This window comes from Lycorma delicatula, chromosome 1 (assembly GCF_047948215.1).
Source record: "Lycorma delicatula isolate Av1 chromosome 1, ASM4794821v1, whole genome shotgun sequence".
Taxonomy (NCBI): domain Eukaryota; kingdom Metazoa; phylum Arthropoda; class Insecta; order Hemiptera; family Fulgoridae; genus Lycorma; species Lycorma delicatula.
In genome coordinates, this window is record NC_134455.1 from 187,340,507 (window position 1) to 187,365,529 (window position 25,023).

The window sequence follows — 25,023 nt, forward strand, 5'->3', positions numbered from 1 at the left end:
TGTTTCATTAGTAGATTGTTATCATCCATCTTTCTTCTCAAATATAACAATGTAAGTAAGTACATTATTAAATATATTTTAAGTTTATATGTTTTATGATCATAGCTATTTGTTAGCATATTATTCTACTATGACCAGCAATAAGATTAAGTGGTAGATGGTTTATTTAAATGTTGTTTTCTCAGAATTCAATTAATAAATTCCTTGAATAATTTTCCTTATAGTACTATTGTTAGTTCTATCTAAAACATATTCTTATGACTACAGTAAAAAAAAAAAATTTGGCAACTTTTTGGAAAAGCTGTGTATTACATGAATTTAAAAGTTATATATGTCGCATGTTATACTGTATAATAATCTAAATCTCATCAGTTTCTAAGAAATTTCAAAATAACACAAAATCATTTTTTATTATGTACTAGCTAAAAACGATAAAGTACTAGGATGTCATTTTCTTTTTATAAATAATGTCAGGTACAACAAATATTATTGTTTTAAAATATTAACTTGTGAAGTAACAGGAAGAAAAGAAAATGTTAGTTTTTTAAATGCAACTAAATAAAATCTCTAGAGATTATTTAAATGAAGTAATATTACAGAATTTTTAGCTAAATTATTGATTAATCCATCACATAAGCTCAAGGCTTGTGTACGGGATGTGATATGATATATTTGTAAAAAAGCTTTATGGGATTTTGAATCCAGAATTTTCCAGATGAAAGGTGAAGACACTAACACTCCAGTACACAGTTAGAGTTCTAACAAACACACTCATTAAATGTATCTAAAACATTTAATTAATATTTGATCCTGAAGTATTTATAGCTGTTTACTAAATAACAATTTAAATCCATTTGTATTCAGTCAACACAAACATACAAAGCTATGTGCAAAATTGGATATTTGTACTGCTATCCTCTATATGGTGGTTATGTTTAATATTACACAAAATATAAACCACCAAAACACAGTAATTAGATAACTCATACTTGCCATATTAATTCTAATAATTGATTTTTTCAGGATGCTGCATTTTCAGTTGGCATTGAATTCTTTAATTACATTAAAGCATATTTATAATTTTATAAATTTTATCAATTTGTCAATTTGACAAATTTCACATCCTTCCAGTGTGAACAGCAAAATTTGCTGTATGTTCATAATAAATTTAAACGTTTTTAAAAAGAACTTTTTGGCAAATTTTAAATATATTTTAATATTATAGAATTCAATACCACCTAAAGATGCGGGATCCTGCAAAAATTGATTATTGGAATTAATATGGTAAATATAAATTATTTAATTACTGGGTTTTGTTGGTTTATATTTCGTATAATATTAAATTATATTAACATAGTGAATTATTTGAATTTTCAAAAAAATGTGTTTATATATATATATGCACAGTATATAAGTACTTTTATATATATATATATATAAGAGAGAGATAGAGAGAGAGAGAAAGAAATTTCTTTTATTTATCTGGAATAATCTCATGAATTAGTGAATGATTTTTAAGATTGTTTCATTCTTTAAATGCTTACTTCCTCTTGATTGATGAAGTCAATAAAATAATAAAGTGTAATTGTGTGGAACTGTTATCATAGATCTACCAAATCTAGCATCTGAAAGGGTCATGAAAGCGAAACATTAGTTTGCAAGAGTGCAAACTCTACTATTCTCATATTAATGTATGGCGAGAAATAAATATTAATTAGTCATGATGTACCAGTATCATAGACTCATGCTTTTTGCCATCAGGTATACATATTAATGGGGTTATCTTAAACCCCCTGGATCCCTTCATTATCAAAATTGAAGGAATACAATTTTAGTAAAGGTGAAGCAGTCTTTTCCTACCTGGCACCCTTCAGTAAATAAAAATCTGATGTGCATTGTTATGAACAGAAAATTAATTAGAATAAAAAAAAAATATATATTTGACAAATTATAAGAAATATGTATTTGTATTTGCAACACTAAATATTCAAAATATGTTTATTAGTTCCACCTTATATTTATTATAATCAACATGCATAGATTTGAAGTTTCTGTGTACATATTTTTGTTATAATACTGTCATATCATATGTTAGGATATGAAAAAAAAAATATGAAGCTCATAATCAACATTTTAATTGGTTAATTTTTTGCTCATCAAACAATAGCATTAAAATAACCTCAACAAAGCTTAAATGGGAAGTTATTATTAAAAAAAATGCTTTAATTATCATTTTATCACATTTCTTATTGTTAGTCATTGTTCAAAAGAGAGAATAAATTCTATCTTTTAACACAAAATAATTATTGGGAAACCATTTTCTTTTTATAAATTTGATTGTCATAGTGATTTTGAATAAAAAAAATTAAGTAGTAAATCAAAAAGGATAAAATTTGCTGAAACCTTTTGTGAAATTACACATGGGTCCCTTTTTTAATGAAATTATTTTTTTATGAAAAGGTTTGCTCAGGAAATTTTAGCAAAAACTAATAAATTTTTGAAGTAAAGAAATAAAAAACAGATATCTTTATTTGAAAAGAGAGACTTCTCATAAAAATTTATTTGTGATGAGAAAATTGGCATTTGAAATAAAGTTTAAAGGATATATAACTTGAAATGATTCTTACTTAGTGTATTACTTAAAATATTCATCCTCCTTCAACTTATAAAAAATATTCAGAATTATTGTGTTTTGCATCTACTGGGTCTTACAAGTTTCTGTTGAGGACCAATTATTTACCAACACTTTAAATAGATGTAGTTGTGCACTGCTGGGAGTATATGACCAGATAAAGCTGGGTCCTAATGTTAGTGTTCATTAAATTCTGTGTAATTCTAGAGAAGCAGAATTATTCAAGTATAGAATAATTATATAAATACTTAAGTAATGAATTATTCTGTGTAGAATTATACAGAAGTAGAGAAAGAGGTACAGTTTTTCAGTCAGGTGAGACTTAAAGAGAAATCCTACAGAGAATATAATTTGATCAAGAATTTTGATGACTATAGTACTTTCTTCTCTCATGATATGATTTGTAATCTAATCTTTTAAATTAGAATTCATTTTAATGAATTAATTTAATTCTCTAGAATAAAAATAAATATTTTTTCACCTTCTCTTTCAAATATTTACTGTTTTTAAAAATCTTTACTAACATAAAGTAAAAAAAGGATTAATTTTCATTAAACAAAATGCAAAATTCACAACTATTGACAACCATATCAAAGCTAATTTTCTGCTATTATGGCAGCTACAAGAGAACACTTCAAGAACAAGGGAAGACTTCAAAAGAAGGTACTTAGACACTCACGACTACAAATATGCACACATATCTGCAAATGGAAATATAAAAACATATATATATATATATATATATAAATATCATCAATATTTTTATTTTGGAAAATGATTTATAATTGTACTGAATTGTATGAACATAAATGAACTTGTACTATATGAGTACAATAAAACCATCCTCAATCAAATCATTAAAAGCAGTTCTACCTCATTCAGCTCAATTTGCAATACTAACTTCTAAGCATTTTTAAGAAGCAAATTTATTCATTTAATTTATACACCAGTTTGCTGTAGTTCATAAAACCGATTAGTGTTATCAGTTCATCTCACTTAATTCAGTGATTAAATTAGATTTCATTCCTTCAGTAAATAGAATAAGTGCAATATACGTAAACTATTATCCGTACAAATCATACACACATCTTTTTTGAACAAACAAATAGTCAGCAGTAAAACTTTGTAATTCATTCAAGTCTTCTCCAAAACAATATGAAAAAAATAATTCTTAATAAATAGAACTGAAAGTAGCCTAAAATTTTGTTTAATTATTACATGTACAGTAGCATGTATTAAACAGTTAAGAATTTGGCATACCTTACAGGTGGTTTTTCGTTGCACTCTGATTGATTGTCAAGGCCTTGAGGACACCGTGAAGGAGTAGAGGATCCCCTGCCACGATTTGCAGGTTCATTGTTTCTAGGAGTGTCAGTGATATCATTAGTTGTTTCAGGAGCAGAGGCTTGGAAACGTGAAGAAGGGTTGAATCGGGAACTGGTTCTGCTGCGAGATGTGTTTGGAGATCTTGATTTCTCATCATTAGCTTCTTCACTATTTTCATTAATTTCATCATACTGCTTAGAATTTGAATCTGACAATAAAGGCAAGAATTCAATATTGTTTGATGGTTTTTTACGGGCTAATGTCAAAGTGTCTTCAGGGTTATATTTATAAATAGGTTCTGAATTTTCAAAACTTCTAAAAGATTCAGTTTTTGATCTACTTTGCAGTATGTTCTCAGTTGTTGACTGTCTGTTTTGGTTTAGATTTCCTCTTTGATCTTCAGCATAATTATTTCTGAATCTACTGTTATCAGTAAATGTCACTTTTTCATTACTTTTTAATCTTATATGACGAGGTGAAGTTGATGAAACAGGTGTAGTTGATCTATAATAAGGCTTTACAATTTCATCTTCTGATTTAGTACGAGGACGAAACCTACTTCTTGAAGTACTAGAAAGTGCTTCATTACTGTTGGCCTCGGTTGAATAAGTTTGTGCTCGATCATTGGCAACTGATAAATGTTCATCTGAGCTTGTCTCCTCAGTGGGTCTGTGTGATGGCATAACTCTTGAACGAATGTTTGTTACTTTAATTTGTCTTAGTATTGATTTGTCATTTACAGTCATATCTTCCACTTCTGGTGTGTTTGAAGTCGCATTAACAATAATTCTAAAAGAATTACGAGATCTTAGTGATGTTTCTGTTGTCTGGAGTCTTGAGATTTCTGAAGAGGATTCATAATAATTTCTTTCTTTTTGTATCTTTGAAGTTTGTTCTTGGGATGGATTTTGACTGGATGGATTTTGACTGGATTGTGGAGAAGATAATATTGCTGGTTGAAGCAGTCTCTCATTTATTTCGAATGGATTTGATGTTGAATTCAATGCACTAGCTGTTGTAGTAGAGGAATGTTGAGGCTGGGACAGTCCCTGCTGCTGATTGTTTCTAATACTTTCAGAATTTGAGTTTTGTTTTCGCTGTGGTCCAAAAATTTCTTCATCAATATAATCATGGATAAAGGCATTTATAAAACCATCATTTATTGTTTTTGGATCTTCTACTGTGTATGATTTAAGAGAACCTCTGGCAGAACCTCTATTAGGTGTTACTACTCTTCTGGAGGGAATGGCAGGAGGGGCATCTGAAGTTTCTAAGGAAAATACAGCTGACAATGTCAAATGGCGATTTGGACTAACATTGTCTGGAAGCCTGGTTGAAGGAACAGGTGTGGAAGCAGATTGAGATTCATCAGTCAACTTTAAGGCTACAGATGTTGGTACATTCGTACTTGAACTCTCACTTGCTGGTTGATTGGCAGTTGTACTTGCCACTTGCAATCTGTATGTACATAACATGAGGATAAATACTCATAGAACTGTAAGTATTAGTGACAATTTTCTACATCATACACTGTTAACTGATAAGTAACATACTACGAATCTTTTGAGTGCACCAGATAAAACAAACCAGCAAGACATAAAGCATGCAAATATTACATAAAAAAAATTAATGTACTTAAATTATAAGTGAGTTGAATAAAGAAGTACAGATTTTCAGGTTAATCTGTAAATTACATTGAATTTTATTCGTTTTTGAAGTAGTTTCAGAGTTAATACTACTAGTATTATTTATTTTTGTAATTTTTATTAAATAGTTCAATTTTGAAGACAAATGAGAATACTGAAAACTTTAACTACAATAAATACAGGGAATGTTTTGAAACACAAGTTATAAAAAAATAACACCTAAAGAAGGTCCAACTTTTAATAAGAAAATACATTATCAACTTTCTAAATAGTTATAGTATACACATTTAGAAGGTTCAATCCAAATTTATTACCTCTGATTAATGAAATAAACAGATATTATTTTTAATATTAACAAATTATCAGTAATTAAAAAGTTGTTTTTTAAGTACATTTAGAGAGAAGTAATTTGACTTTTAAAACAATTCAACTGCTGAAATTCAAATAACAAACAAATTGCATTGTAATTGTAACGTGTTTTTGTATAAAAGTTTCACTTCAAAATACACATATAACTCAGTTATATTTACAATAACTATACCTATATACACACTGTGCATACACACACACACATATACACACACATACACATACACATCCACGCATGCGAGCATGCATGCATGAATGTAATGTTTTTCATTAGACATATTCAGCAAAAAATGAAAATTAAACTACTTGAACTATAAGTTCCCAAAAAACATATAATTAGGAACAGATGAAATACTTCTGGACATTTATATACAAACAGAACATAAATTTTGTATTCCACTTGTAAACCTTTTAACATATGTAATAGGTAGATCATATTTGAACTTCTGTATATGTATTAAATCAATAAACTTTTCATAATTAATCTAGTTACTATTATTTTATTTACGTATCAAATACTCGATGAGTATTTATATACAAAAAATGTACGTTAGTAGCAAAAAAGTCATTCATTTTAATACATAGATTAAATTTCAAAGTAATTTTAAAAGGTAAAAGGGCTATAGAAAAATGAACTATGTCTATAAAATGATATAAAACGTAATAGAAAGTACATAATTTTTAATAGCAGGGCGGAAGAAACTATGGCAAATCATAAACAGAAGAGAAATTAGAAGCAGAGAAAATTCTTTAGATTCACAAACCCAAAAATAGTTCATTAATATCATACAAGAAATGTACAGATACACAGATGGCTAATAGAATTAATGTAACATTTTTAGTTAGACATGGATGTTGTATGGATAACACTCTTATATATGGAAATGTGAAAGTGAACTACCTGATTATTCATTTGATTTCAATCTTAACAAATTTATTAATACTACAAATACTATAAGTATTTGAAAAATAGAGTCAAAATGAAAATGTAGTAAAGTTTTATTGGGACGTATTATTTTTCGTAAGAAGCAGGGAACTTAGTCACACTAAGCAGAATGAGAAAAGGATTCAGGCAGCAAATATACATTTTGTGAGATATGTTGCAAAATAACTTTAGTAGATAGGAAGTAAAAGTTACAAATTAGGAATCAGTTAAATATTTTCAGTTTAAATGAATGACTTAAGAGGTAAAGGGAAAACTGTATTGATCATGATTAAAGAATGAACGAGGAAGCATCATAATAATAATTACCTTATTATTATTTACTTTATTAGTTCTTTTGAAATAATAATTAATTATTAATATATAATAAAAAATTCATTATACTGCCTAATAATAAAAACTCATCATCAGTCTTAGCAATTACTAATTTTACAATTTCTAACATAAAAGTTGGTTTATTGTATAGCCATATCAAATTTAATAACTTCGATATTATATCACTTCATTTTACAAGTGAATAGTGTATTTTCTACTACATTTTCCTATATTAGAGAGTAAGTAGTTATTTTTCGAAACTGGTAGCAAGACAGTGGAGAAAAATTTAATATTTACATCTACCTATACATACAAAACAAGTTGTCCTGACTGACTGATTTATCAACATCCAGCAAAAACTACTGAGGATAAATTGATAAAAATTTGTATACATTTTCTTGTTATGGTGTAAGTATACACTAGAAAGGATTTTTTGCCGCATTTAAGGGGTTAAAATGGAGTTATAATGAAATTTACTTCAAGTGCAGACATTAACTTGATTTTTGGTGTATGTAATCTTCGTGTGAACATATGAAAACTAATATCTTGATTTTGTTTGAAATTCTAAGTGTAAAGGGTTAAAATAGATTTTGGATTTTTTTTTGAAACTCAGCTTTTGTTGTAATTTCTTGATAACAAATAAAGATGTCAATTTGATTTTTGGTGAATTTAATTTTAATATAAATATCTAAAAACCAATATCTAGATTTTTAAAAATTTGAGCTTGAGAGGAGTGAAAAAAGTTAAAAATTTTGAAAAATTATTGAAAATTTTTCCCATTTCCAACTACACTAAACGAGATATTTACTAGATTAGGTCTTCACCTCTTTCAAAGTTAAATTTTGAAAATCTAGAAATTAGGTTTTACATATTTACATGAAGATTACACACACCAAAAATAAAATTGATTTTTTTCATTTGTTACCGAGAAATTAAAAAAAATAGTAAATTTCATTGTTACTTTATTTCAACCCATTAAACTCTGAATTTCAAAAAATCCTTTCTTAGTGTACTCTTATAAAGTAAGAAGAATGTGTTTACAAATTTTCATCAATTTAGCTTCAGTAGTTTTTAGTGAAAATTGATTATCAATCAGTCACATGTTATTTTATATATATAAAATATATTTATAAGTTTTAATTATAACCGCATAAAAAGATACAAAATAACTAATTTTATTAAAAAAATTAAATTACAAATTTGAGTTTATCACAAATATTAATTTAAAAAATGTTCAAATCAAAATATTTTTAATGAAAATATTCTTGAAAAATATAAACGTCAGATATATACAGAATAAAATTATCCAGTTTTCATTTTAAATTAAATAGGTTAAAGGATAATGTTATAAATGACATAATCAGAAAAAATCTTTTAACATAAAAGACATTAAATATATGACATTTTTTTAATGTTTCTAATTTTATACCAATCAGTGATCCTAAGCATACTTTTAAAAATGTCTTTCTTCAATGTATATAAGAATTTATTCATATGAAATAAATTTATATTAATTTAAAAATTTATACAAGATATTTTTGTAAAAAAAAATGAGTCTTGCTTGATCCATTTTTAAAAAAAAAATATTATGTAGCCTACTTCATTTACTTTTAACTACTGCACTTAAGAAGCAATTTTTAGGCTTAAAATCTGAAAGCTTCACGAGTGAATAGAATAGCAACAGCATACCTCTCTAAAATTTAGCTTAATTTGAAGCATTTCAGCCTGCTTCACTAAGATATTACAATACCTTACTTACTTACAATTTGTAATATTTTAATAGAATATTATAATTATTTTAAATTAACAGAAGAAATTCCATTGAAATCATACTTTTGATAAGCATACTAAAATGCAAGTAAACATATAACAATATAATATTTTTACAAAAGTTAAGCAAAACAGTAGTAATCTACAAAGCTTCGGAAATATGATAAAAATATTTATAATATAATACAAAAATTATACAAAAGACTTTAAAAAATTTATGCCTATTTACATATTTTATATAAGCAGTAGGAATGACAACTTTTTAATATTATAAGAACCACTTACCTATTAGCAGATGACTTCCCTTGAACGGCAGCCTGTTGTTTATACTGAATATCATCATTCTAGAGAAACATAAAAATGACAACTCATACTGTATGAAAATACTAACATTTATAATTTACCCTAATGAACAAAATAAAAAATTACTACTACACTATAATAAAAAAATACTGAAACAAATAAATATTATACTGCATTTGAAAAATATCAGTTTACCTACAAGTCAGGTTTGTTCCGGTGGGATATGAAATGTGTGGTTACTGTGAAATTTGTAACACAGTTTTCTTGATTTTTTTTAATTTACTAAAGGGATCATTTTGTAACAGTAATAGAGGTTTCATAATATTTTAATAAAGTGTCTTAATAAATTTTTTTTCAAACAATTTTGTGAAATGACACAACCTCATACAGGATACATATATTCTGTTGCTCTAACAGATTCAGTGAATTGTTTATTGAATCCATTATTGATATAAATGCAGAAAGAAGAAAAAATTTCCAATTATTTATTTCATTACTAGATCTATTCAGTTACCTAATAACATTAATTTCTATTATTGTTGTATGTGGCCGAGTGTGGGACTTAAAATTTCATTTCATTAAATTAAATTTTATTATTCACTGTTACTATATAATGTCACAATATAATACACATTTTTGTTATGTATTTTTTGTTTGATTTTGTTCTGTATTTTTTCTACAAATGTGGGTGGGTAGCCCTTGACCTGTGGCTGATCTTTTACTGAAATGAGTTTTCCATATAGTTATCAGTTGACAAAAGTATATTAGGCAATGGTTAGATGTGTTGTAGCTAAGTCCTCTGTAACTGGGTTTTATGAAAATTAATGGTATGTTTGTTATCAGTATGGTGACACCAAGAAAGGTGAATGATTTACAATGTTCATAATCTGCTTTTAAGTGTAAATTGGAGTGAAATTTGTTGTTGTTAAGAAATATGTAACGCTTATGTTTTCTTTGTACAGGAGTGTTGTCATTAAAACAGTAATGCCAGTATAGTATTTTGTTTCTGCATTCATGGTATAATATGTATTTAAGACAGAAGACTAGAAATTAACTAGATCCTATTGGCAGTCCAGGCGAAATTAATTTGTCGTGAAATAGTTCTGTTCTGCTATTACTAGGGTTAATCTTATGATTTTGCTTGTGTGTTCTGGTGGTGTAATACTATTCTTTCAATGATTTACAGTAAGTTGATCTTTTCTGGCACTGATATGTTAGTGTAGGAATTAATTGTATCGAAGAATGGAGAATGGATTTGTGTGGAATATGTATATTCTTAATTTTGCAGATAAATTGTTGATGCTCTTTATGATTTAATTGTTTTCAAGTGTTATAATGACCTAATGATTCCCTTCATGTATCTAGTTGGTTTATAGATAGAGTTAGAAGTGTGGTTGATGACAGGTCTATTTGGTGTATTTATTTAATATATTTTGAGTCTTGGTTTTTTTAATTTAGTTGATAGGAAGTGTATTTATTTGAAGAAACTTATTTTTTTTTTATTTATGTGATTATCAAATGATTTAGAAATAATAGACATCATAAATGATCTGATAGGGTGACAAAGTTGGGCTGACTAATAAACAATACAAAAATGAAAAAATTACAATTTAAGAAACTAGGCGTTAATGACTATATTAACAATTTTCATTAACTCTGAATGAAACAATAACGCTAAAAACTGATATATATATTAAAAGAAGCAAAGTAGTCACCTGTAAATTATAGTTGTCATTGTAATCTTGACTGATTGATTGAGCATATATGTCTTGAGCACTGTAACTAGGTTGTGAATATCTCTGTTGTGTTGTTTGTTGTTGCTCAACTTGTACTTTTTGTCCTATGGCCACTGGTTGCTGCTGTTGTGGTTTTTCTTTGTAAGATTGGGATCTGTACTGTTGTTGCTGCTGAGGTTGGTGCTGCTGTTGTTGATTGTTAGAATTTTGCACTGTGTACTGACTATATTCTGCACAAATAAAAAAAGATCAAAATTGCTTTGTTAGAAACACAATTTAAACCAAATTTATTTATTATTATTACAATTATCAGTAATGTCTGTGCCAGAATGGCAGCTACATTGCTTTTCATTTGAAAGTTCTAGATTTGAATATTGATCAGGCTTGACATTTTTCACATGCTAAGACATTCATCTTTCATTCACTTAATAAAATATTCATAAACTGAGTATCAACCAGTATTAAATAATTTATGTTGCATTTTCTTTCCTTAAAATAATATTATATGCAAACCATGGCCATCTAGTTCACTTAAACAATGTTGTATTAATTTTACAATTTTATTATTCTTTTGATTATTTCAACTTTTGTTTTTGAATTTTAATTACTCTAAGTTATCCCTTAGAAAATTGTAAAATAAATCAATTATGTATTCAAAGTATTCTGAAATTACTAACAGAATAGAATATGAAGTTGTTGATACAGTTTTTCATTGAGGTTTGAAGAACAGCCCAAATAGAAACAATACTCATAATAAATGGTCCAGTTGGAACAATAATAAAATAAAATATTTAATTCTGTTTATCTATTTTCTATTGTGACTGAAAAACAAAAATCAAAACACAGGACAAAATCTACCTCTTGTGGTAATATAAGAAGTTAAAAAATAAAAAAAAACAACGAAAATTGTAGATGACATAATTCTTCATGTAATAAGAAACCTATACAATATTCAATAAAGACTATTACTAATGTTCCACAACTTCTTTTTGTACTTCTTATTAATGATAAAATGATTTTATTATTAGTTTCACTAAATATATTTCCTTGAATCATTAATATGCTTCTATTAATATTAGCAAATGTATTTAAAAAAATAAAAGAAATCCCTTAATAAACATTCCAACCTCGAAGCATAGACACCCACCTTGTGGCAATTCCAGTTGCCACACCACCCCCTCTGTTCCAAGCCCTGAGGGGCTTTACCAGAGCCTGTCTTTAGATCCTTTAACTGATTACATCTCTCAGTCATCAGCCAGGCCTCAGTTCGGATGCTATTGATGCAAATGCCTCGGTAGACATTTACATCAGTAAAAATTATTATCTCAGCCAACGCCTTCGCTTTAGATTTTTGTCGGATATCTTCATTCTTCTCTTCCTACAATATTACCCTCTGAACTAGCTAACCGAATCCACAGAAGCGTGAACCCATGCCTAGTCCAATTTTAATACCAATGCTTGTGACTGTAAATGTCTCAAGCATTGGCTTAGTAACAAGTCAATACAATGCTAAGCTTATACCGTTCAAAGTGTGTTATACGTAACAATGAAATTCAGACCTTCATCCCATCATCCACTATAAACACTATACCTGGAGACCGCCCTCGGCAAGACAGTGCCACTTCTCATGGCTGCATGGACAACCATCTCTCAGTAGCGCAGTCATCCTCCCCGCTGACAGAGGCTCTGCCACTCGACTTCAACAATCAATGCTTTTGAATTAACTGAGGCTTGCTGTCAAAATGCTTAACTCCATCCAATCAAATGTCTTGGGCGAAACCATAGCCATCCAGGATCCTACTCCATTAAACACCTTCAGCCGACCTACGTAATGCAAAGAAACGGAGAAATCCAGCCATTATCGATCATTCTCCATGGACCTTCCAATTAACTTGGAGTTCCAGAAGGGAGTTCAAGTTCTCTCAAGTTCTCTAACTACTCTGGAACATTCAGCCTCGTACCGGGGACAGACATGGAGGACATGGTCCACCGTGTCATCAACCCCGCAATCCGTGCATAGACCTCAATCTACTATATGAAACCTATCCAATCTCACCCGGAAAGGAATTGCGTAATATACTGATTGGGGGAAATCCACCTAACAGTGCGCAACTCAGACACATTTGGAAGTATACCATGTGTGCAACGACCAACGGGGAGTCATCCCACCTGGCCTGCCAAGATGTAAAACCCTCATTTTCAATTTCCGGCACATGTTCCGAAGTAAGAAGACCATCCTGTTTGGAAATATAACATTCCTTACATTCTATGACAAGAATGCTATCGGCTTAATGCAAACAACACAGACTGCCTTCCGCGACACAGTCCTGTAACCCGACAACAGCCAACAGAAGGAGACGCTGGGCTCTCAAAAGAATGTCCCTATAACACCTAAAGATCATGTGATGAGCCCAGACAGGCTCAGCGTATAACATAATAGCAAAACTTTATCAAAAACCTTTCCAATTACAGGAGATCTGAGTATTTTTTGGGCTTGTAATCATTGTTAATAATAATGATCCTGACCTATTTTCTACTTTAGGCCACTATAGGACTGGACTCTTTGGTCAACTGCAGATCATGTTTATTACTAAATGATTTTGGATATGGACTTACACAATCTTTAAAGCTAGCGATGTAGTGGCCACAGTTGATGTGATTGCAGATATAACAGATACCCTCCTGTTGTCCTGCCACCCCCCCCCCCCCCACCACATGATGGCAAGGTGTCCATGTTGGAGTATGGAAACCCTGAAAGCTTCAGTGAGTAGGAGCTTGGAGTCAGTACAGAGATTGTGCATCCACTCAGCTACACTATCATCCACTAAGCTTGCTATAGAATGGATCAATATTTCATGCAGAATCTTAAACCAAACATGGCAGAGACTTCACGTAAACTACCTTGTCTAGAAACATCTGATTCACCAGAAGCAAAGAAGAAATGAGGTAAGGAAACAGATAAACTCAGAAAAGAATTGAGAAGTCAACAAGTTATTTTTGGCAATAGGGGGCCCAGACCAAGGCATCTTGTTATTAAGAGAGAGATTGGTAACTTCCAAAACGTCATCCTGTTCTTAATTGATAGGAAGATAACAAACTGCGCTGGTGGTCCTGTCAAGATATTACGTAAGACTTTTAATGGTCTGTACGCCGAAACCGCAAATGACGGTCAAACCCAGAACGTTCAAGCTTTAATGAAGATCGGTAAGTTTCCCGTGCTTCTCCAACCTCATAGCAGTTTTAACTCATCGAAAGGAGTTGTTATTTGCCGCGATCTTCTTAAATGCATGGAAGACGAAATAAGACTATTGTGTATAGTGAAATCTGATAATGAGGAGATATGGTGAGATTCAACAGACTTAACCTGCTGAAACTGGCAGCTTTCTTGAACTGATCACGAAATCGTTCAAATCGATCACGAAGACCTAACCTGCCGGAGAAAATACGAGCTGACATACATTGTCTATACTGTACTCATTTAGCTTGTAGAGTGAAGAATAAACAAACTTTGCGTTCGTGATGATTTCGTTTCTTGTATCAGTGCCGATTCACAACGCGGCCGTATCTATATACAACACAATAACCATTATTCATATTAATCACCGTATAATTAATTAGTCATGTAGTACTCATGTAATCAAACATTTCTAAATTTATAATATTATCTCTTTCAGTCAATTAATATCCTTGATCTATTCATATGATCACTCTTTTGTTCTCTTGTTCAATTTTGAGATGCTTGTGAATCGACCGTCTGAACACTCGTACGCGCAATTTGTTTACTTCAACTCTATAAGCTAACTAAATTTGGAATGGAGCGGAACACAAGGATGTCGGAGGGTGCAATACCTTCCTACTTTTCGCAGTATACGGACTCGCGTTCTTTGCTGCTGAGTGATTCTATTGTATTGGCTTATTTATTGTATTCTATTGTATTGGTTTATTAATAGTAGTTGGCGTTGATTCGGTTTGTGAAGTTTGGATTGCGTTCCGATCCAATGGAGGGTTTATCGGTAGGGACACGACGGAACGATGTGCTAATAAGCTTATCTTCCGTGACGCGCTCCCTTTCAGCCTAGAGTGGGCTGAAATCCTTTATTTAAGCGGTCGTCCTCTCTTACGGAAAGGATGCTGGAGGCGATTTTGGGCCTGCACTTTAACATTTAATTTGTTTAGAATTAAAGAAAATGAGTTTGGCTGGATTGCTCTGAGACATTGCGCCCCAGAGCTATCTCGGTCGGTAGGAGAGTGGATTCGGGATGGTTGTGATGGAACATGATGTTTGTTGTGGTGTCTGTCTCTCAAATCTTCATATTAACCTTGTTAGAAGCGTTCTTTTTTAAAGAAGAACTAGACTGCCGAGAGACAGACAGTTGTCTTCTGTTCTTCTTTCTTCTATCTCTTCTTCTTTTCTTCTTTAGTCGCTTCGTTCTTCAGTGGATAGAAGGGAAGCGAGAAGGTTACTTGGGATCATGGTACCAGCGGTTTTGGCGCAGGTATTAGTACTGTTCGGTTTGATTAATCTAAGCGCGACACATCTCTGTTAAGGATTAGATGTCTTCTCGCCATAAGGGCTGGCAGGAGAGATGTATTTAACGCAGGTCTAACTGAATTTGGTGTAGATGTGCGTGAATTTATACCGCAGCCTATGCAATATTTTAAGTGCAGCGTTTTGGACACCTCCTCTAGATGTACTCTTCTTTTATAACAATAAGTTAGTTTTCCAAAATTTCTATTTTTTTTATTACTGTTATTAACTTCAATGTTTTAAACTCAATATTATGCTTACAAGTAAGAGTTTGGCAATACTTGATGATATCTTTGTTTACATAAAATACTGTAAAAATGACTTACAGTAATATTAGTGACAAATCCATTTTCAAATGAGTATCATTATAAGTATTATTGTCTTAATTTTTAACATCTCCAGGTAACAAATTACTGAGCACAAAATGAGTTAGAAGTTGCTGAATGAACCTTCTTCAAAATGAAAACCTAAAACCCTGAAAACCTAAAGTTTTGAGAAGGGAAAAAATTTTTCAATGAGTAAAATATTTTTCAATTAAAAAATTCTTTAATCTTTTTATAAAAAAATTTGTATTAACATAAGTATTAATGTCAAATGCTAACTTCTTTAGGAAATTTGATCTTAGATAATGTGACACATTAAATAATGCAGTTTTTTGGATCTCAGTAAATCTAATTATTTTTTTACCCTTATTTTATGATTATAAGGGTCTAAGTTTAAAATCATTTTAAAGTCTTCATTCTTATTGATTATTATTTTATAAATAATTAACAACAAGGAATCATTAGTATTTATAGATCTTTAAAATATTGTTTACTGATCTTTAAAACATTGTCTATTAGTTTCTTATTTCCAAATTTCAACCTTTGTCGAATGAATTTCTTCTGTAGCTCCAAAATTCATTCTAAATTTTATTTTACTACTGATGCCTGAAACAGCATTGAGTACGGTATAATAAGGAAGCTTGTCAATTTATCATCTCCAAGTCCAGATACAAATCTGAAGAGTATAGATAATTCTCTATGTTTTGCATATACTGAGTGATTCAAAGAAACGGGAAATTTAAAAATTAAATAACGTTAATGAAAATTTTTTTTTAGAAAATGAATTTTATTTCATGTAATTGTACAAATGTTGCCATTTTAGGATACATACATTTTAGTTTATTTTTTAAAGATGACATCTTGCAGGTGACCTCCTCTTCTACGTAAACACTCACGAAGTCTCTTCGTTAAATTGTTCATGGTTTGACGTAACATCTCAACTGGAATTTCCGTAATTGCTTCTCGGATATTTGCCTTCAGTTCTTTCGTTGTAGCAGGTTTACTGTGGAACACTTTGACCCCACAAAAAGTAATCGCAAGCTGAGAGATCAGGCGATCTGGGAGCCCATCTAATGTCACCATTTCGTGAAATGACACGTTGTCCAAACAATCGGCGTACAGCTGTCATCGATATTCGTGCAGTATGTGACGTTGCTCCGTCTTTTTGAAACCAGGCTGTGTTAAGAATTGGTGGAAATCTCTTTTGTTGTTCCACAACAAAGGTTTCAAACATGGCTACGTAACGAGCCGACGTCACTATAATCGCAAGACCGTTGTCATCCTCAAAAAATAAGGGCCTATAACACCGTAAGATGACATAGCACACCACACGGTCACTTTCTGGGTGTTCAACGGACGCTGGTGTAGCTGCGTAAGATTTTCTTGTGCCCAGTATTTGAAATTTTGCTTGTTAACTAATCCACTGAGGTGGAAATGCGCTTCGTCTGACATCCACAGTTCGTGAACAAACTCTTCGTTATCATTTATCTTCTGAAGCATTACATTACAGAATTGTGCTCGCACAACTGCATCGTTCGGTTTCAGTTCCTGGACGATCTGCAACTTGTATGGATGGTATTGCAAGTCCTTCACTAACATTCTTCGAACACTTGAACTATGCAAACGACGGATTGACCGATGTGGACTTCGTGTGACAGCATCTTGTAAAGCTTGAACATTCTGTGGTGTACGGACGGTTCGCTCACGGCCTGGAGGTTTCTTTTTCATTGCTGAACCAGTTTCCTCAAAATTAAATATCCATGTTTTAATTGCATGTGCTGATGAAACACGGTTGTGCCGTCCCAGATTAAAATGACGGCGAAATTCTCTACGCGCTCCCTCCACACTTTCATTGTTTTTGTAAAACGCTTTGATAGCAAATACACGTTGCGCACCACTCCAAGGATCCATGACAAGTAAATGGCAGGTTAGGTTAGAGAGGCTGGCGCCACTTATTAAGTGGTATCAATCGCCCACGGCTACCAACAGAACTTTCAAAATTTCCCGTTTCTTTGAACCACTCTGTATAATCTATATAGTTATTCAAAGAGAGTTTATGATAAAATATTACAATTAGCTCATTAGTGATGATCATTCTGTAGTATTTAATATAATTTCTTAACCTTTAACATTATTAGTTAATTAAAAAGTAGTTGTCAAATAGACACTATGAGCTATATCAATTGATAAAGTTATCTAACTGGAGTAAAGTCAGACTGACCATAATATTATAAAAGAAAGCCTGTATCACTTTACCAACAAGTATGAATAATTCTCATGCTTTTTATGTTCTATCTACCACACTGACATAATATTACATTTTTTAGTTTTGATGGTTAATTCACTACATCAGTTTGAATGTTGTGTGCAAGAATAGGGAATGGAAATTTTGTAGTAAGTGAAAAAATGACAAACTGATAGAAATATAAAAAAGGATCTCATCTTCTTAGTTGTAAAGTTTAAACCACTGTGCCATGGAGATCAGCATTCATTCTGCAATTGGCCTTGAGTAGGTGTAGTTTTAACTCATTTGGAAGTGGACCAAAGAGTATGATTTTTTTAAATTTATTCATAAGATTTCATAAGAAGAATGATTATGCTGTTTCAAAGAGCAAAAATTCTATATAAGTTGTATATATTATAAACTGTCTTTGAAGTAAAAAATTTATGTATATATATTTTTTTGTTAATAGAGTAGTGAATTTATAATTTTAGATAAATAGCTGCAGTAATGTGTATATATATATATATATATATATATATATATATATATATATACACACACACACACATATATATGTGTGTAAACTGTAACAGTTAAGAAAAACTTCTAATTTACTCATTACGACAATGGTTGCGTTGAAAAAAAATGTTTCACATATGAGAAGCCCTATCTTACAATTCCAGCAATTTTTTGGTCATCCCTTGTCATATGGGTTTGTCATATCAAAAATAGTTTCAGACAAAAGTTTTAGGTAATGTTTAGAAGACTAACGACCACTTTAAACCGATTAGATATTGCGCCTATTAAGGGAGGTATGATTTTTTTTTGTCTTCGAAACCCAATTTTTTACACCCCTTGGACCAATGATAGATGATATCAAAAAACTTTACTTAAGTAAAGTTTTTTGATAAGTTTTAGGTCCTTATCCAAAGAATAGAAGGAACATTAAACGAATTCGATATTTTGTTTTTTCAAAAAAGCCCCACCCATTTCCATCCCATGGTTTGATTTTGCCCATTAACAAACTTGACTGAGATTTTGGGTCGTTATATTTTATGTATCGATTTGAAAGTGATTGGCATAAAATTATGGCAGGTATCGTGTCAAGAAAGTAAATATATATAAATAAACTTTTGAACTGACGGTGGTTTTGGGGTCTGGGGGTGTGAAATGTCAAAATTTTCCGGAAGTTGAAGTAATCAGTACCTATTACAATAGATAGCTTTCTTATGAAATGTACCTAAAAACACACAGGTATCATTAAATTATATCAATTATAATGAGAACCTAAAATTTATATACAAAATAAAAAATAATGAAAAATTAAAATTTTTACATATTGAAATCAAAATAAACAAAAATAATGAAATAGAACATTATTTTGTGGAAAGACCACATGAAATAACATTCTACTACATTTAAATTCTAATCGCCGCCCATGGTTACAAAAATTTTAAACATTTAAAAAAATTATATTTAGAGCAATTTATTATACAAAAAACAATAAAACTAAACTCATAAAAGAAATATTCAAAACAAAGCAGATAGCAGTTTTTAGTAGTTTCAGTGGTGAAAGTATAGAAAAAATTTATAAAAATCAGAATAATAAATACCAAGAAAATTATACCATCAAAGCAATACAAAAAAAAAAAATCACAGAAAGATTAATAATAGTTTACGTCTAAAATATTATTTCACACAAAAAAAAAAAAAATAGAAAAAAATATTAATAAATATGATATAAAAATAATAAAAGGAAGTTTTTAAAACATGTTTTCTTTAAAAAAAAAAAATTCATACTATAAAGTAAAGCATACTTTTGTTTTCAAGAAAATTACTTTTAAAAAATGTTCTATTTATGCATGAATAAAAAGAAATGCATGGGACACTCTCAAAATAATAAGTTTTAATTTTACAAAAATAAAATTTAATACCAACTGAAGATGCTATATACTACCGCAAAACCTAGTAATTGAAAATTAATGAGGTAAGTCTAACTTATAAAATTACTGTGTTAGGTAGTCTGTATTTTATAAAAAAAAATTATTAGTGCAGTGGTTTAAATGTTACTGAATTATTTGAATATTAAATAAATATTAAACTATTTTATAATATGAAATATTTTATATATATATATATATATATATATAAACCAAACTGATCCCCCTAAGTACAGAAATTACATTAAATATGATGACACTTTCCTTATTTTTTCATATCTTTACAAAAACATTTTTGTGGAAACCTACAAAAATGGGTTTCCACAAAAACCCACATCTTCAGTTGTAATTTATTTTAAACTGTTTATATCAAATCACATTTTACTCAAATTTATCCGGATAAAAATATAAAATCTTTTATTTTAAAAATAAAAAATAAATTAAAACTTCTTTAAATATTAATTATAGAAATTAAAATTAAGAAGTTAAAAACTGCATACATAAAATATGACATCAAATTTGGTGAAAATTAAAATAAATAAATAACTATGATAAAATACAACATGTAACTTGACCAGCCAATGTTACAGTACTGTGTGGATTTGAATTAAATTAAATTGAAATATACATCATCATCATTATTTGAAAAAGTGCTGCTATCTACTGCAGCCTTTATAAGTGTCATCTTCATATTCTGTTTGCAGGTTGATCAGTTTGAATTTCCTTTTATGTTTATATGTATAAAATTTCTCCAAAATTTCTAAACTTTTATTATTATAATTCATATTATATTTCTTGATTTCCAATATCTCCAAATTGGTTTGGATATCAGAAATAGAGTGTTTATTGTTAATAAACACTCAGAAACATTAGATAAACCCAATTTTCCATTTTTATATTGTCTAACATGTTCAAGAAATCAAATCACGTTCAATTTAAAAGAGCTACTAGTTTTTCCTATATAAATGTGGTCACAGTCATTGCATTTTATTTTATAAATTCCACCCTAGTTGCGTAAATTATATGAATCAGTAAGATTACTGTTTTTTAAATGTTTTATTATATTGTTATTTGTCTTGTATGCAGGTTTAAATTTATTTTTATCATAAACCTTAGTTATATTTTCAACTATATTGTCAGTATAAAAATATTTTAAGTATACATTGTCAATTTTTTGTGTATCATTGTATTAGAGATGTTAATTTTTGAAATTTGTTTTTTGTGTATATTATCAATTAAAGAGTCACCACAACCATTATGTATAGCAATTTGTTTTATAATATCTACTTTGTTTAATTTATTTTTATTTTTATGGTATTATGTATAATTATTTGCTCTATTAATCATGTTTATATATGTATTAATTTTGTGTGACCAAGGATGATTTGAATATCTAAGTACTGTGGCTTTATTGGTTGTGGGTTTCCTATATACTGATGTTATAAATTGATTATTTTTATTATTAATTTTGATATTAAGATATAAGTAATCTATTGTTCTATTCATATTGATCAAACAACAAAAATATCAACATACTGAGTCCATAATAGGATATCATAAGTGTGAATAATGTCGTAAACAATTTTATTTTCAAAATCTTACAAATAAATCTCAGATATGATGGCTGACAAAAGAAAACCCATCGGTAAGGTATTTTTCTGAGTATAATTTTGTCAGCAAATTTAAAGTAGTTTTGTTGGCATATATTTGTAATGTTATCAATAAACAAAGGTTCTTCATGATTGTATATAGATTAATTTTTATTATGTTGGTTGTTTTATCTATGAATATGCTAGGGTACATATTACTAATATCTAGCTAACCATCCTAGTTTTTTCTCCAATTGTTAATCTTTTAATTTTTTTACAAATTCTAATCCATTTTTTACATTATAACTATAATCTAAATTCACTTTCATCCTAAGTTTTTTATTTATTATTTTGGAGGTAATATTAAATGGAGCAGTTGTAAAGTCAATTAAAGGTCACTTAGGGATACCAGGTTTATGTATTTTTGGGTGTCCAGTTAATTTTAGTGCAACTGGCTCAAAAGAGTATAATCTGAAGTGATATGTTATTATTGTAATTAAAAATATTACAGTATTTCACTATTAAACTTTTAGTTAATTTTAAAAATTCATTATTGGGGTCATTTATTTTTTGAAATTATTTTCTAATATGTATTTTTTCATCAAATTATTATATTTTCTGATATACATGAAGACAGGTGTATTGGTTTTATTTGATTTTAAAATAATACTATTATTATTATTATTACCTAATTTATTTTTAAAATTGTAAACTACTTTTTTATTATTATTAAAAATTGGTTTGCGAGTTAGATTTTCACATTTAATTTCATGAATTTTATTTCTGATGCTATTACGTAATTGCTCTTTGTCATTAGGATTTATTTTATTGATATTTATTTCAGAATGAACTACAATATTTTTAGTAACATTATTCTTATCATTATAATTCAGATAAAATTTAAAAGACTTAGCCACAATAAACTTTTCCACATTATCATGGACAACATTTGATAAATTTATCAAATCAAAACAAGTATCAGTAAATGAATCGGAATTTACCTGTACATCCATGAAATGTATATCTTCATAGTCACCTTTCGCTCTAAAATCTTCTTGTACTTTATAGTAAACCAAACCTTTATTATTATTATAATTCTTTATTATAATATATATATATATATATATATATTTATTTATTTCTTTTATTAGATCAACCAAAGTTCAGAATAAATAAAGTAGGATGACTTATCTTATTCCACTGTATACACGATGTATGCAGGAGCGCTTTTGCGATTTACTCGTATCATCAGCTGCATTATATATTCATCTCAAATTACATTACAAACTTAATAAAATATAACATATTGATTTATTTATTTTATTAAAATTTAAAACCTTTAATCTTTTTATTTTGAACTTTTACTCAGTTAATTTAAAATTTAAAAATATGAAAAATTAATTAAAATTAAACTTAAACTAAAAATTTTTACATAAGTAAAAATATGACGTCAAGGCATAAAATCAAATAAAAATAATTTTAAGTAAAGTAATTATGCATGTTGTTCATTTAACTTTTTTCCTTTTCTTTTTCTTGTTTAGCCTCCGGTAACTACCGTTTAGATAATTCTTCAGAGGATGAATGAGGATGACATGTATGAGTGTAAATGAAGTGTAGTCTTGTACATTCTCAGTTCGACCATTCCTGAGATGTGTGGTTAATTGAAACCCAACCACCAAAGAACACCGGTATCCACGATCTAGTATTCAAATCCATGTAAAAATATCTGGCTTTACTAGGACTTGAACGCTGTAACTCTCGACTTCCAAATCAGCTGATTTGGGAAGACACGTTAACCACTAGACCAACCCGGTGGGTTGTTGTTCATTTAACTGAACTTACTTTACATTACTGATTGAAATATATTAAATTACACATCACTATCAAAATAGATAGGCTGCCATCTACTGCAGCTTTCAAAATACTGTCATCCTCATATGTTGTCTGAAGGTTGATCATATTAAATTTATGTTTATGTTTTTATATATATATATATATATATATAGTATCTTTCTAAAATGCATAACCCCTTACGATTTGTATTCATATTATATTTTTTAATTTCCAGTATTTTTAAATTTGTCCTAATATCAGGTATTGTATGTGTAATATTAATCAGATGCATTAGAGAAACCCAGTTTACCTTTTTTATAATTTCTCAAATGTTCCAAGAATCTAACCTTAAATGATCTAGTGGTCTTATATTTTACGAAGTTTTTAATGTAATTTGAGATGAATATATGAATATACAATGGAGCTGATGATGGTAGTAAATTGCAAAAGCACTCCGGATTTATAGTGGAGTAAGGTAATTACTTTGGTTGATCTAATAAAATTAATATAGTTTATATAGTACAGAGGAGTATGATTTTTCAAAGAATTGATTTAAAAAAAAACTAAATATATATATGTATTTTTTTATTTTTTATACTTAAATCTTTTTTAAAACTTGTAAGGTTTCTTACCTATATCCTTGTATAATTCTGGCTCTTCATCATACAAATTGTAAAAGCTGTCATATGGTGATGGATTGTACTGTGAGCTGTTATATGCACGGCTGGTTCCTTTAGGTGTAGCAGGTGGTTCTTGGTAACTAGAAGGAGCAGCACTACCTCTGAAATAATAAATTATTCTTGTATGTAATAAATTTAGTTTTGAAGAAAATATTTCTCTACTTATTGAGAGATGTTATACTACTTAAACATAACTGGTAAGTTACTTAAAATATACTGGCTTACAAGTACATAAGTAAATAAATGTACTGGTAAGTTAAAATTATCATATGTATTCATTTAATTAGTAATTTCCAAATTTTATTTGATTAATACCCCTTTTAGTGCAAATATTTCTATAGTTCCTTCATAGTAAAATTTAAAACATTATTAATCAAGTATTTATTTTTAAACAAATGTACAGTTAAACAAAAGTATCAAACACATAGAAATTATTTACTGTAAAAATATTAAATATGTATAAAATAATTAAGAGGAATGATACTAAAAGAATTTGTGATTCAGATATTTCACATGTGAATCCTATACTTATAAATAAATGTTAATGTCTGTAAGCTTTTCTCTAAGAGAAAAATAAATTTAATTCCTTTTCAAATTGATGTTTGATAGAATCTATTGGGACTAACTGCTGTAGATTAAATGGTTCAACAGTTGATCATCAATATCTGACAAAACTACACATTACATTTGTTTATAAATTGTTCGTGGATTACATTTGCAGTTTTCTGTGATTATTGATTCATGTATTAAAGGATACAAGAAAACACCCAAAATTGATATTTTGGAAATATCCACAGATTGTATTTTACAGAAGATTGTTAAAATCAGTATAATTTTTAAGTTATATAATCTTTTGATATTTACTT

At 29.1% G+C, this 25,023-nt stretch overlaps 1 protein-coding gene across 1 annotated transcript in view; it reads right to left on the bottom strand.

The window, feature by feature from the left end:
• Window positions 1–25,023, bottom strand: part of Cda5 (Chitin deacetylase-like 5) — a 398,887-nt gene that overhangs the window by 42,358 nt on the left and 331,506 nt on the right. Inside the window, exons 6-9 of the mRNA XM_075368390.1 lie at window positions 24,110–24,258; window positions 11,020–11,270; window positions 9,287–9,345; window positions 3,893–5,416 (exon numbers count right to left, since the gene is read on the bottom strand). Coding sequence (XP_075224505.1) covers window positions 3,893–5,416; window positions 9,287–9,345; window positions 11,020–11,270; window positions 24,110–24,258 — 1,983 coding nt within the window. The remainder of the gene's footprint in view (window positions 1–3,892; window positions 5,417–9,286; window positions 9,346–11,019; window positions 11,271–24,109; window positions 24,259–25,023) is intronic.